The sequence below is a fragment of the Trachypithecus francoisi genome, unplaced genomic scaffold (assembly GCF_009764315.1).
Source record: "Trachypithecus francoisi isolate TF-2019V2 unplaced genomic scaffold, Tfra_2.0 Lachesis_group3, whole genome shotgun sequence".
Classification (NCBI taxonomy): domain Eukaryota; kingdom Metazoa; phylum Chordata; class Mammalia; order Primates; family Cercopithecidae; genus Trachypithecus; species Trachypithecus francoisi.
Window position 1 is genome coordinate 83,419,798 of NW_022681468.1, and position 12,084 is coordinate 83,431,881.

Sequence of the window (12,084 nt, forward strand, 5' to 3'; positions counted from 1 at the left end):
GGAGCTTGCAGTGAGCTGAGATCCGGCCACTGCACTCCAGCCCGGGCGAAAGAGCAACTCCGTCTCAAAAAAAAAAAAAAAAAAAAAAAAACACAAAAGATTAGCTGGGCGTGCTGGTGTGCACCTGTAATCCCACCTACTCGGGAGGCTGAGGCAGGAGAATTGCTTGAACCTGGGAGGCGGAGGTTGCAGTGAGCCGAGATCGTGCCACTGCACTCCAGCCTGGGCAACAGAGCAAGACTCTGTCTCAAAATAAAATAAAATAAAATAAAACAAAATAAAATAAAATAAAACAAAATAATAAAAATACCAAAATGAAAACACAAAAATTAGCCAGGCGTAATCCTAGTTACTCAGGAGGCTGATGCATGAGAATTGCTTGATCCAGGAGGTGGTGGAGGTTGTAGTGAATCAAGATCGTGCCACTGCACTCCAGCCTGGGTGACAGAGTGAGACCTTTTCTCAGACAAACAAACAAAAAACAAATAAAATAAAATAAAATAAAATAAAAGGAAGGCCTAGAGACTAGGGCAGGCCAGGGGCATGGGGAGATGGAGAGATAGTATACTTGTGTGATTAAGAGTGTAGGACCTCTGGTGATTCCATGAGATGATGTGCTTAAAGTCCTTAGCAGTGTGTCTGACCCAGGTAAGTGCTCAATAAGTGATAGCAATTATTATTACAGGAGCATTTTGGAGAAAAGGATAGTCTCCTCCAGAAGGATTTCAGATCACTGTGAAGCCTGTCTTGGGAGAAGCATGATCTCTGGGAACGCTCACACCAGAATCCTCCTCCTAGATTAAATTAAAAGTTTAAAGAGCTAGAATGGGAGGATGTGTGGTGGAGATGTCTCCCAGAGATATTTAGATCTCTATTCTCTGGTTGTAGAATAACCAAAGAGGGTTAGAAGAGATATGAGAAGAAACAGATAGTTGGATTTCAGAATGGATAGGGTCTATTTCTGTTGGTAAAATAGAATACCAGATTTAAAGTAAATAATAAAGATAGCATAAACTATGTGATTTCCAAAAAATGCTCAGCTTTCTCTGCCTGTTCTGGGCCTGTCTGTCCAACAGAATTCAGTGAAATCTGATTTCCTCATTATTTTTTAAATTTTTTTTTTTTTTTTGAGACGGAGTCTTGCTCTGTCACCCAGGCTGGAGTGCAGTGGCCCACTCTCGGCTCACTGCAAGCTCTGCCTCCCAGGTTCCTGCCATTCTTCTGGCTCAGCCTCCCAAGTAGCTGGGACTACAGGCACCTGTCACCACACCCAGCTAATTTTTATTTTTATTTTTATTTGTTTGTATTTTTAGTAGAGACAGGGTTTCACCGTGTTAGCCAGGATGGTCTTGATCTCCTGACCTTGTGATCCAGCTGCCTTGGCCTCCCAAAGTGCTGGGATTACAGGTGTGAACCACCGCACCCAGCCTGATTTCTTCATATTTTTTAGGAAAGTGGAGTAAACTTACGTATGAGGAAGTCGTTTATAGGAATTTATGCTTATCCCAAAAATCTTGGTATGTTTTGTCAAGAATGAAAAGGCACATGGGTCTGGTGGGGATGCAGTCAGATATTTGATCTCTTGATTGTATTTCTTTTGAAGTAGTCTGAGGCTCAGACTTTGGGGCAGTGGCCCAGGTTTGGAGGCAACCTCCCAGTCTGTCTTTGCATGGGGAAGTGTGCAGAGTTCTCTTAGAACACCCAGTCACAGGGTGTAGAGACTGCTTTTACACTTCCTGTAATCTCAGCATGGGAACAAGCCTTTGTGTCACACTGTGCAACCTTCCTCCCTTTCTTAAATGCTTGGGGTGAGAAAGAAGAGAGGCTAGGGTGGGGCATGGAGGACACACAGAGAGAGAGAGTGCTGTGTATTCCTTCCCGGCTACTGTCCTGTCCTCAGCTAACTTGGTCTGGAACAGTTTCCCCAGGGCTACAGATACTGCACCCAGCTGACTGTCCTTTCTTCTGGGCCCCCGGTCCCAGAGCAGAGCTGACAAAGGAGATTCCTGAGAGAGCGACTTCTTATCACAGAAAGTGCTGAGCCAAGAGCTCCTAGCCACCCCTTTTGCAGATGTGAAGGGCCAGTGAACCTTGGACACAGATGGTTGCTTAACAGTCCTTTCCCCCTCCCTCACTCCTTCCTTTGCGGGCTGCCTCACCTCCTCCACCCTTCTTGCTTAAATCCATAGGCATTTTTCTGGCCTTCCCTTTTACTGCTGGCTGGGAAGGAGGAGCATCAGACCACAGATCCTGGAAGGCACTTCTCTTCCTGACTGCTGCTGGCACTGCCGTGAGAACCTGCTTATATCCAGGACCAAGGAGTAAGTGTGCGTTCCACCCTTTTCTCATCTCCACTCACCTTGCTTACCCTCGTCTTTGCTGCTGTGCAGTGTCTAATTGCTTCTTCTCCCGAGTGCCTGTTGCCCTAATATCTCTCCATTGCTTGACTAGCCTCTCCCATTTTCCTCTCAGCTGTCTCCTGCTCGGTGTTTTCCAGCATGTGCTGCCTGGCTGCAGCTGTCTTCCTGCCTTGGCTTGCAGTGGTATCTCTCCAGCAGCAACTCTGGGGTAGGGAGTGGCCATCAGCTGCCTCCAATCATTTCTAGGTTTCGTTGTACATTGGATCGCCCTTCTCTCATTCATACTTTTTTGGGTGATTCAACGATGCTGATGTGAGGGATCTGATAGCAGGAGGCTTGGAATAACAGAGACTGGGAAAAAGGTATCTGGGAAAGGAAAAGCGAGGAAAAGAGAATAGCCTGTTTTCTTTCAGGGTGAGGTGGGTCTACTTGGGCTTTGCCAGGGCTGAAGACTCCAGCTAAGGGTTAAGGGATGCTCCTTGGGCAGGAGGATGGTTGTGGGTTTCCAGCAGATTTCTGAAGCCTTTAGGTTTGGCAGATACAGAGTCTTTGGGGAAAAGAGCAGTGTCATGAGGCGCTCCCACAGATTAGTTGCTTGTAAGATCAGTTCCTAATGTTGTATCTCAGCACAGGTGATCGCTGAAGCTGAAATTGGAGGGAAGACGGGTTTTGGATAAGGCTGAAAACTCAGGGTCAAGCCATTATGGTTATTTTCTGGGAACTGCCACACTGCCCCCATGCCTGTCTTGTATTATAGCAGGCTCAGAGAGAACCAACATTTAGTGTTTTTTTTTTTTTTTTGAGACGGAGTTTTGCTCTTGTTGCCCAGGCTGGAGTGCAGTGGCCTGATCTCGGCTTACTGCAACCTCCACCTCCCAGGCTCAAGTGATTCTCCTGCCTCAGCCTCCCAAGCAGCTGGAATTACAGGCATGTGCCATCACGCATGGCTAATTTTTGTATTTTTAGGAGAGACGAGTTTCTCAATGTTGGGCAGGCTGGTCTCGAACTCCCGACTTTAGGTGATCCACCTGCCTTGGCCTCCCAAAGTGCTGGGATTACAGACATGAGCCACCGTGCCCAGCCCAAGATTTCGTTCTCTGTTTGGTGAGTTGGGTGGGCAGCAATATCCTAATGATGAGAGACAGATGCTTTCTCTCTGGCGAATGAGTGCCTTCTCTTAAAAATTCAAGTTGGAGGCCGGGCAAGGTGGCTCATGCCTATAATCCCAGTGCTTTGGGAGGCTGAGGCGGGCGAATCACCTGAGGTCAGGAGTTTGAGACCAGCCTGACCAACATGGAGAAACCCCGTCTCTACTAAAAATACAAAATTAGCCGGGTGTGGTGGTGCATGCCTGTAATCCCAGCTACTCGGGAGGCTGAGGCAGGAGAATCACTTGAACCTGGGAGGTGGAGGTTGCGGTGAGCTGAGATTGCACTCCAGCCTAGGCAACAAGAGCGAAACTCCGTCTCAAAAACAACAACAAACAAACAAACAAACAAACAAAATTAGCCAGGCGTGGTGGCAGGTGCCTGTAATCCCAGCTACTTGGGAGGCTGAGGCAAGAGAAGTGCTTGAACCTGGAAGGCTGAGGTTGCAGTGAGTTGAGCCAAGATTGCACCACTGCACTCCAGCCTGGGCTACAGAGCGAAACTCTGTCTATAAATAAATAAATACATACATATTCAAGTTGGGGTTGTTTTGATGAGTGAGCTAGAGAAGGTCTCTGCAGTGGTTGGTGGGCTGCCCATATTAGCCTGCGTTGGAGGCAGGTAGAGGTTCTGTGTAATTGCCAACCACCTAATATATAGCATCATCTTTCTTCCTTAAAGGGCAATGCCAGGAAGCTGGTGAAGGGTTTCCTCTCCTCCATCATGGTTGACAGCACTGAGTATGAAGGGGCCTCCCAACCTGAGGTGGAAACCTCCCCTTTGGGTGATGGGGCCAGCCCAGGGCCGGAGCAGGTAAAGCTGAAGAAGGAGATCTCACTGCTTAACGGCGTGTGCCTGATTGTGGGGAATATGATCGGCTCGGGCATCTTTGTTTCCCCTAAGGGTGTGCTCATATACAGTGCCTCCTTTGGTCTCTCTCTGGTCATCTGGGCTGTCGGGGGCCTCTTCTCCGTCTTTGGGGCCCTTTGTTATGCGGAACTGGGCACCACCATTAAGAAATCTGGGGCCAGCTATGCCTATATCCTGGAGGCCTTTGGAGGATTCCTTGCTTTCATCAGACTCTGGACCTCCCTGCTCATCATTGAGCCCACCAGCCAGGCCATCATTGCCATCACCTTTGCCAACTACATGGTACAGCCTCTCTTCCCAAGCTGCTTGGCCCCTTATGCTGCCAGCCGCCTGCTGGCTGCTGCCTGCATCTGTAAGTAGGGCTGGGGCAGGAGGTGGTGGATGGAGGGCTGGGCAGAGACGGGGATGTGAGTGCAGTCTGGGAGTAAGAAGGAGGTAGAAAGGAATGCCTCTGACAACATATATATACACATACACAACTATATATATACACACACACACAACTATATATATATACAACTATACACACAACTATATATATACAACTATATATATACAACTCTCTCTCTCTCTCTATATATATATAGTTAAATTAATGTATGCTTAGTGTGAAATTTCAAACAGTACCACAATGTAACATAAAAACACCTTTTCCCCAACTTCTCACGGTAAGGACTATTAGCAGTTTGCATAGTCTTCCTGATTTTTTTTTTTTTAAGAGACAGGTGTTTTGCTCTGTCACCCAGACTGGAGTGCAGTGATGTGATTATACCTCACTTCAGCCTCAAACTTTTAGGCTCAAGCTATCCTCCTGCCTCAGCCTCCTGAGTAGCAGGGACTACAGGCACACTGATTTTTTTTTTCCTTGTTCCTTCAAGAGATGTAGTTTTGGCAGGGTGTGGTGGCTTATACCTGTAATTCCAGCACTTTGGGAGGCTGAGGTGGGCAGATCACCTGGGGTCAGGAGTTCGAGACTAGCCTGGCCAACATGGAGGAACCTCATCTCTACTAAAAATACAAAAATTAGCTGGGCATGGTGGCAGGCGCCTGTAATCCCAGCTACTCAGGAGGCTGAGACATGAGAATCACTTGAACCTAGGAGGCAGAGGTTGCGGTAAGCCAAGATTGCACCACTGCACTCCAGCCTGGGTGACAGAGTGGGACTCCATCTCAAAAAAATAAAAAAAAAATAAAAAATAAAAAAAATTAAAAAAAGAGGTATGTTTTGTTCTTTTACAAAAATGAGATCATACTAGTCTACATGTAATTCTACAATGTGCTTTTCCTCTAGCATTATCAGTGACATTCTTTTCTACTTACAGATCTACTTTTTAAAAAATGCTTCATATTATTCCATGTTAATTTTAAGGATGTATTTTAAAATTATGTTTTAATTCCATGTTAATTATAAGGATTTAGGTAGTTTATTTATCTAGCTAGTCCTCTGTTAATGGCCATATACCTTGGTTTCAGTTTCTCAGTCTTACAGATAATGCTCCAGTGGATATCCTTTTGCAGTTGCGTGAGTATTTCTGTAGGCTAGATTCTTCCTTTTTTTTTTTTTTTTTTTGAGATAGAGTCATTCTGTCGCCCAGGCTCAAGTGGCGCAATCTCAGCTCACTGCAACCTCCATCTTCTGGGTTCAAGTGATTCTCCTGCCTCAGCCTCCCTAGTAGCTGGGATTACAGGCATGTGCCACCATGCCCAGCTACTTTTTTTGTATTTTTAGTGGAGATGGGTTTTCACTGTGTTGGCCAGGCTGGTCTTGAATTCCTGACCTCGAGTGATCTACCTGCCTCGGCTTCACACAAGTGTTGGGATCACAGGCATGAGCCACTGCACCCAGCCTCTGTAGGCAAGATTTTTAATACTGTTATTTCAGTCCACCTTGGCTTTTTCTCCATCTCATACATAAAATATTATTTAAATCTGTACATTCAGCAAAGCCATTGGAGGTGCTGAGATGGTGATTCTCCACAGCCCTATCCCTCAGATGCCTCTATTCTTGAAAAATGCCCTTCCAACCTGGGAGAGCCTAGGACCTTAAAGATGCCTTCCACCCCACAACTGTGAAGAAGCTCAGACATTCTGTCAGTTTGAGGGGCAGCTGCTGTAGCAGTTGGGGCACAGGAATCTTGCACCAGGTGCAATTGTTCATTGGCTCCCTGCTCTCCCGTCAGCTTGTGTCCTTTTTTCTTTCAATTTCTGTATTGCCCCATTCACTCCTCAACTTCCTTTCCAGCTTCCCTGATTTTACTGTTGTGTAGAGAACTGGCTGTCTTCTGTGGGGTCCTTCTGTGTTTTGTGTGTCCTTGGGTCTGGCCTGGACTCATCTCTGCGTATGTTTGTCATACATGGCAACAGTCAGGGAGGGGTGGAAGGCACTGCTTTGTGTTGTAAGAAGGGGGTTTTCACTGAGGTTTTTTTGTTTTTTGTTTTTTTTGAGACAGAGTTTCACTCTTGTTGCCCAGGCTGGAGTGCAATGGCGCAATCTCGGCTCACCACAACCTCTGTCTCCCAGGTTCAAGTGATTCTCCTGTGTCAGCCTCTCAAGTAGCTGGGATTACAGGCATGTGCCACCACGCCTGGCTAATTTTTGTATTGTTATTAGAGACAAGGTTTCTCCATGTTGCTCGGGCTGGTCTCGAACTCCTGGCCTCAGGTGATCTGCCCACCTCAGCCTCCCAAAGTGCTGGGATCACAGGCATGGGCCACATTCCCAGCCTTAGAATTCTATTATTTTAACTATCTTTGTCTGTGTCATTTCTGACAGCTCTTGTTCCTTGATTCTGGCATTGTGCCTACCTCTGCCAGTCACCCCTTTTTAATTTTCTGCTTCTTCTTCTTTTTTTTTTTGAGACAGAGTTTTGCTCTTGCTGCCCAGGCTGGAGTGCAATGGTGTGATCTCGGCTCACTGCAACCTCCGCCTCCTGGGTTCCAGAGATTCTCTTGCCTCAGCCTCCCAAGTAGCTGGGATTACAGGTGCCCACCACCACGCCAAGCTAATTTTTTTGTATTTTTAGTAGAGACAGGATTTCACTATGTTGTCCAGGCTGGTCTCAAACTCCTGACCTCAGGCGATCCACCTGCCTTGACCTCCCAAAGTGCTGGGATTACACGCGTGAGCCACGGCACCTGGCCAATTTTCTGCTTCTAATTTAGGTATAGAGACATACATGTTCAAACCCTCGTTCACCCAGGTACACATTCATGTGCCTGTATATCCTTGTAAGAATACATGCAAAGGCCGGGCACAGTGGCTTACGCCTGTAATCCCAGCACTTTGGGAGGCCGAGGCGGGTGGATCACGAGGTCAAGAGATCAGGACCATCCTGGCCAACATGGTGAAACCCTGTCTCTACTAAAAATACAAAAATTAGCTGGGTGTGGTGGTGCATGCCTGTAGTCCCAGCTACTTGGGAGGCTGAGGCAGGAGAATCGCTTGAACCCGGGAAGCAGAGGTTACAGTGAGCAGAGATTGCGCTATTGCACTCCAGCCTGGGTGACAGAGTGAGACTCTGTCTCAAAGAAAAAAAAAAAGCTGCGTGTGGTGGTGGGCGCCTGTAATCCCAGATACTGTGGAGGCTGAGGCAGGAGAAACGCTTGAACCCAGATAGCAGAGGTTGCAGTGAGCCGAGATCATGCTACTGCACTCCAGCCTGGGCCACAGAGCAAGACTCTCTCAAAAGACAAAACAAAACAAAACAAAAATAATACATGCAAAGTAGCCACAGTTGTGGTTCATATGCAGAGCCCTTTAGTGAGTAAAAGGCATGGAGTTTTGTGCACAGATGTGTGACACACATTTGAGATTACTCTGATAGAGTGAAATGTGCACACCACTTGTGCACACACTTGTGCTTGAGGTTGGGCTCAATAGCTATGTGACCTTGAGCCAAGTGCACTGACTGTTTAATTCCAGGCTGTTGTGAGAATGGAATGAGATTCAGTGAAAACCATAAATTATGACTCAAGTATAAGGTATTATGTTTAAAATTACTATCTTTCTTGGTCACTTATAGTCCTGTTCCTTTTCCTGTTTCTTGGCTTCATCTGAGTAGTTATGGTTAGATAAATGAGATATTACTGCATAGGTAATATCTGGACTTTGTTCTATCTTTAATAACTTCAGAGGAACATAGAGATCTAAAGAAGGTTCAGAAGGGCAACCAAAACTAAGAATTTAGTGACATATGATTCATGGGTTTATTCTTTCAGCCACTGTTTTGGTTTTGTTTTTAAATTTTTTTTATAGAGATGGGGTCTCACTATGTTGCCCAGGCTGGTCTCAAACTCCTGGGCTCAAGCAATCTGCCTGCCATGGTCTCCCAAAGTGCTAGGATTATGGACGTGAGCCACTGCACCTGGCCTTCCGGCACTGTTTAATAAGCACCTGACACAAGTCAGATGCTAGGACCTATGAAGACATTCTGATTAGCCTAAGTGAGAACTTAGGCAGAATCTTCAGATTTAGCTACAGAAGGGCTTTAATTTAGAGCTTTCATACATTCCCTCCCTTACAAAAAATTTAATTAGGGCATGCTGTGTGTGTGCTAGATATTTTACTTAGTGCTGCAAAACAAAGAAGAATGATGTCTGGCCCTTGCCATTCCATAATTTATAGTCCAGAAAGGGGACAGACATGTTAACAAATAATTGTCATGCAACATAATTTGTGCACTGATAGAGGCACCATAAGAGCAAATGGGGCAATATTTTTTTTTTTGAGACGAAGTTTCACTCTTGTCGCCCAGGCTGGAGTGCAGTGGTGTGATCTCGCCTCACTCACGCAACCTCCATGTCCCAAGTTAAGCTATTCTCCTGCCTCAGCCTTCCGAGTAGCTGGGATTACAGGCGTGCACCACCACGCCTGGCTAATTTTTGTGTTTTTACCTCAGGTGAACCACCCGCCTCAGCCTCCCAAAGTGCTGGGACTACAGGCATGAGCTACCACGCCTGACCTAAATGGGGCAACTTTATTTTTGTAGGGGAGGAGAGCTTAGGAAAGTATCACAGAGAACGTGGTGTCTGAGCTGAATTTTGAAAACAAATATAGCTGTCTCCTGCGACCTTTCACACAGGAGACAGCATGTACAAAAGTGTGGAGGTGCGAGGCACAGAATGTTCAGAGAATTCCAGGTCATTGGTATGGTTGGAATGTGGGGTGGGAGAAGGGCTAGGAGACAGCGCTGGGTGAGATGGGTTTTATAATCAGGTTGGACTTTATCTAAAAGATAAGGGGAAGCTATTGTTTATTTTTATATTTTTAGAGATGGGGGTTCTTGCTCCGTCGCCCAGGCAGGAGTGCAGTGGTGCAGTCATAGCTCACTGCAGCCTCCAACTCCTGGCCTCAAGTGATCCTCCTACTTCCTGAGTAGCTAGGATTACAGGTGGGAGCTACAAAGCTACACAGCTACTGATTTTAAGCAGGGGTATGGGGACTACTGAAATAATCAGACTTGGTTAAAAGGAGAACTCTGGTGGTGACATGGAGAATGTTTTTGGAAAGAGCAAGAGACAGAAGGTGGGGAGACTAGGGAGCTGAAAACTGAATCTATGTGAAGGGTGATGAAGATCTGCGCTGTGGAGTGGCCTTAGGAACAGAGATGAGGGTATGAATAAAGAAATAGTTGGCCGGGCGCAGTGGCTCACGCTGGTAATCCCAGCACTTTGGGAGGCTGAGTTGGGTGGATCACGAAGTCAGGAGATTGAGACCATCCTGGCTAACATGGTGAAACCCCGTCTGTACTAAAAATACAAAAAAAATTAGCCGGGTGAGGTGGCGGGCCCCTGTAGTCCCAGCTGCTCAGGAGGCTGAGGCAGGAGAATGGCGAGAACCCAGGAGGCGGAGCTTGCAGTGAGCTGAGATCCGGCCACTGCACTCCAGCCTGGGCGACAGAGAGAGGCTCCGTCAAAACAAACAAACAAACAAACAAACAAAAAAAAACAGAAATAGTTAACAGTGGACTTTCAAGGACTTTTTGCAGTGGGTTAGGGAGCTCTCACAGGTAAACCCCTCCTCCAGCCTTGCCCACAGGTTTCCACCACAGTATGTTGCTCCCGGTTTAAAATCCTCCAATGACTCCTCATATGATTTAGGAGAAAATCTAAACCCCTTGAAGGTGTGCCTTGTGCTTTCACTGCTTTGGCCTTCTCATATCCCATAATCCTTCAGGCACACCCCATTACCCATATATTCTAGGTATGGGGGATGTGGAAGCTCTCAGAGTTTGTGAAGCTAGGGGTTTGAGCTTGGACAGGTGTGGGTGATAGGGCTGCCATCTAAAATAGGGAAGGTGGGCTGAATGTGAGGTAGACAGGGCATCCAAGTCTTCTGCTGGGCACTCATGTGGCCCTTCCATGAGCAGTGCCTTCTTTGGCTGTCATGACATAGAAGTGGGTCATTTTCCCAGCAAGTGAGTGATGCTTACCTGAAAAAAGAGGTTGACATGGTGAAACCACGTCTCTATTAAAACACAAAAAAATTAGCTGGGTGTGGTGGCGGGCACCTGTAATCCCAGCTAGTTGGGAGGCTGAGGCAGGAGAATCTCTTGAACCTGGGAGGCAGAGGTTGCAGTGAGCCCAGATTGCACCACTACACTCCAGCCTGGGTGACAGAGCAAGACTCTGTCTCAAAAAGAAAAAAAGAGGTTGATGTGTGAATGATAATGCCAGTTTACTGATACATGTACAGTTTTTTTTTTTTTTTTGAGACAGAGTCTCACTATGTCGGGAGGCGGAGGTTGCAGTAAGTCAAGATCCCAGGTTCAAGTGATTCTCCTGCCTCAGCCTCCCGTGTAGCTGGGATTACAGGCTCCTGCCACCACACCCAGCTAATTTTTGTATTTTTAGTAGAGACGGGGTTTCACCATGTTGGCCAGGATGGTCTCGATCTCCTGACCTCGTGATCCGCCTGCCTCGGCCTCCCCAAGTGCTGGGATTATAGGCGTGAGCCACCGCAGTCGGCCTTTGGTGTATGTACAGTTTGCTGATGAGCATACATGGGTAATTTCTTTTTTTGAAATTTTTATTTGTTTAATTTTTCTTCCACTTTTAAGTTCCAGGGCACATGTGCAGCATGTGCAGCTTTGTTACACAGGTAAACATGTGCCATGATTGTTTGCTGCACAGATCAACCCATCACCTGGGTATTAAGCCTAGCATCCATTAGCTATAATTCCTGATCCTCTCCCTCTACCAACCTCCACTGATAGGCCCCAGTGTGTGTTGTTCTTCCCCCACATTTGTCCATGTGTCTCATCATTCAGCTCCCACTTATAAGTGAGAACATTTGGTGTTTGGTTTTCTGTTCTTACATTAGTTTGCTGAGGATAATGGCTTCCAGTTTCATCCATGTCCCTGCAAAGGACATGATCTCATTACCTTTTATGGCTGCATAGTATTCCATGGTATATATGTACCACATTTTCTTACTTGCTGTACCTTTCTTTCTTTCTCTTTTTTTTTTTTTTTTTTGAGACTGAATCTTGCTCTGTTGCCTAGGCTGGAGTACAGTGGCATGATCTTGGCTAACTGCAACCTCTGCCTCCTGGGTTCAAGTGATTCTCTGCCTCAGCCTTCCGAGTAGCTGGGATTACAGTTGCCTGCCACCACACCCAGCTAATTTTTGTATTGTTAGTAGAGATGGGGTTTCACCATCTTGGCCAGGCTGGTCTTGAACTCCTGACCTCGTGGTCCACCCTCCT

General features: G+C 46.6%; 1 protein-coding gene across 4 annotated transcripts in view; it reads left to right on the plus strand.

The window, feature by feature from the left end:
* SLC7A7 (solute carrier family 7 member 7) overlaps window positions 1-12,084 on the plus strand; it is a 48,690-nt gene that overhangs the window by 5,137 nt on the left and 31,469 nt on the right. Inside the window, exons 1-3 of one of the 4 annotated variants that reach the window (XM_033188609.1) lie at window positions 1,746-1,808; window positions 2,190-2,321; window positions 4,190-4,730. In XM_033188609.1, coding sequence (XP_033044500.1) covers window positions 4,232-4,730 — 499 coding nt within the window. In that variant the 5' untranslated portion in view covers window positions 1,746-1,808; window positions 2,190-2,321; window positions 4,190-4,231. Of the gene's footprint in view, window positions 1-1,745; window positions 1,809-2,189; window positions 2,322-2,654; window positions 2,723-4,185; window positions 4,731-12,084 lie in introns of those variants that run through there. The other 3 variants (XM_033188608.1, XM_033188610.1, XM_033188611.1) reach the window with 3 other exon arrangements.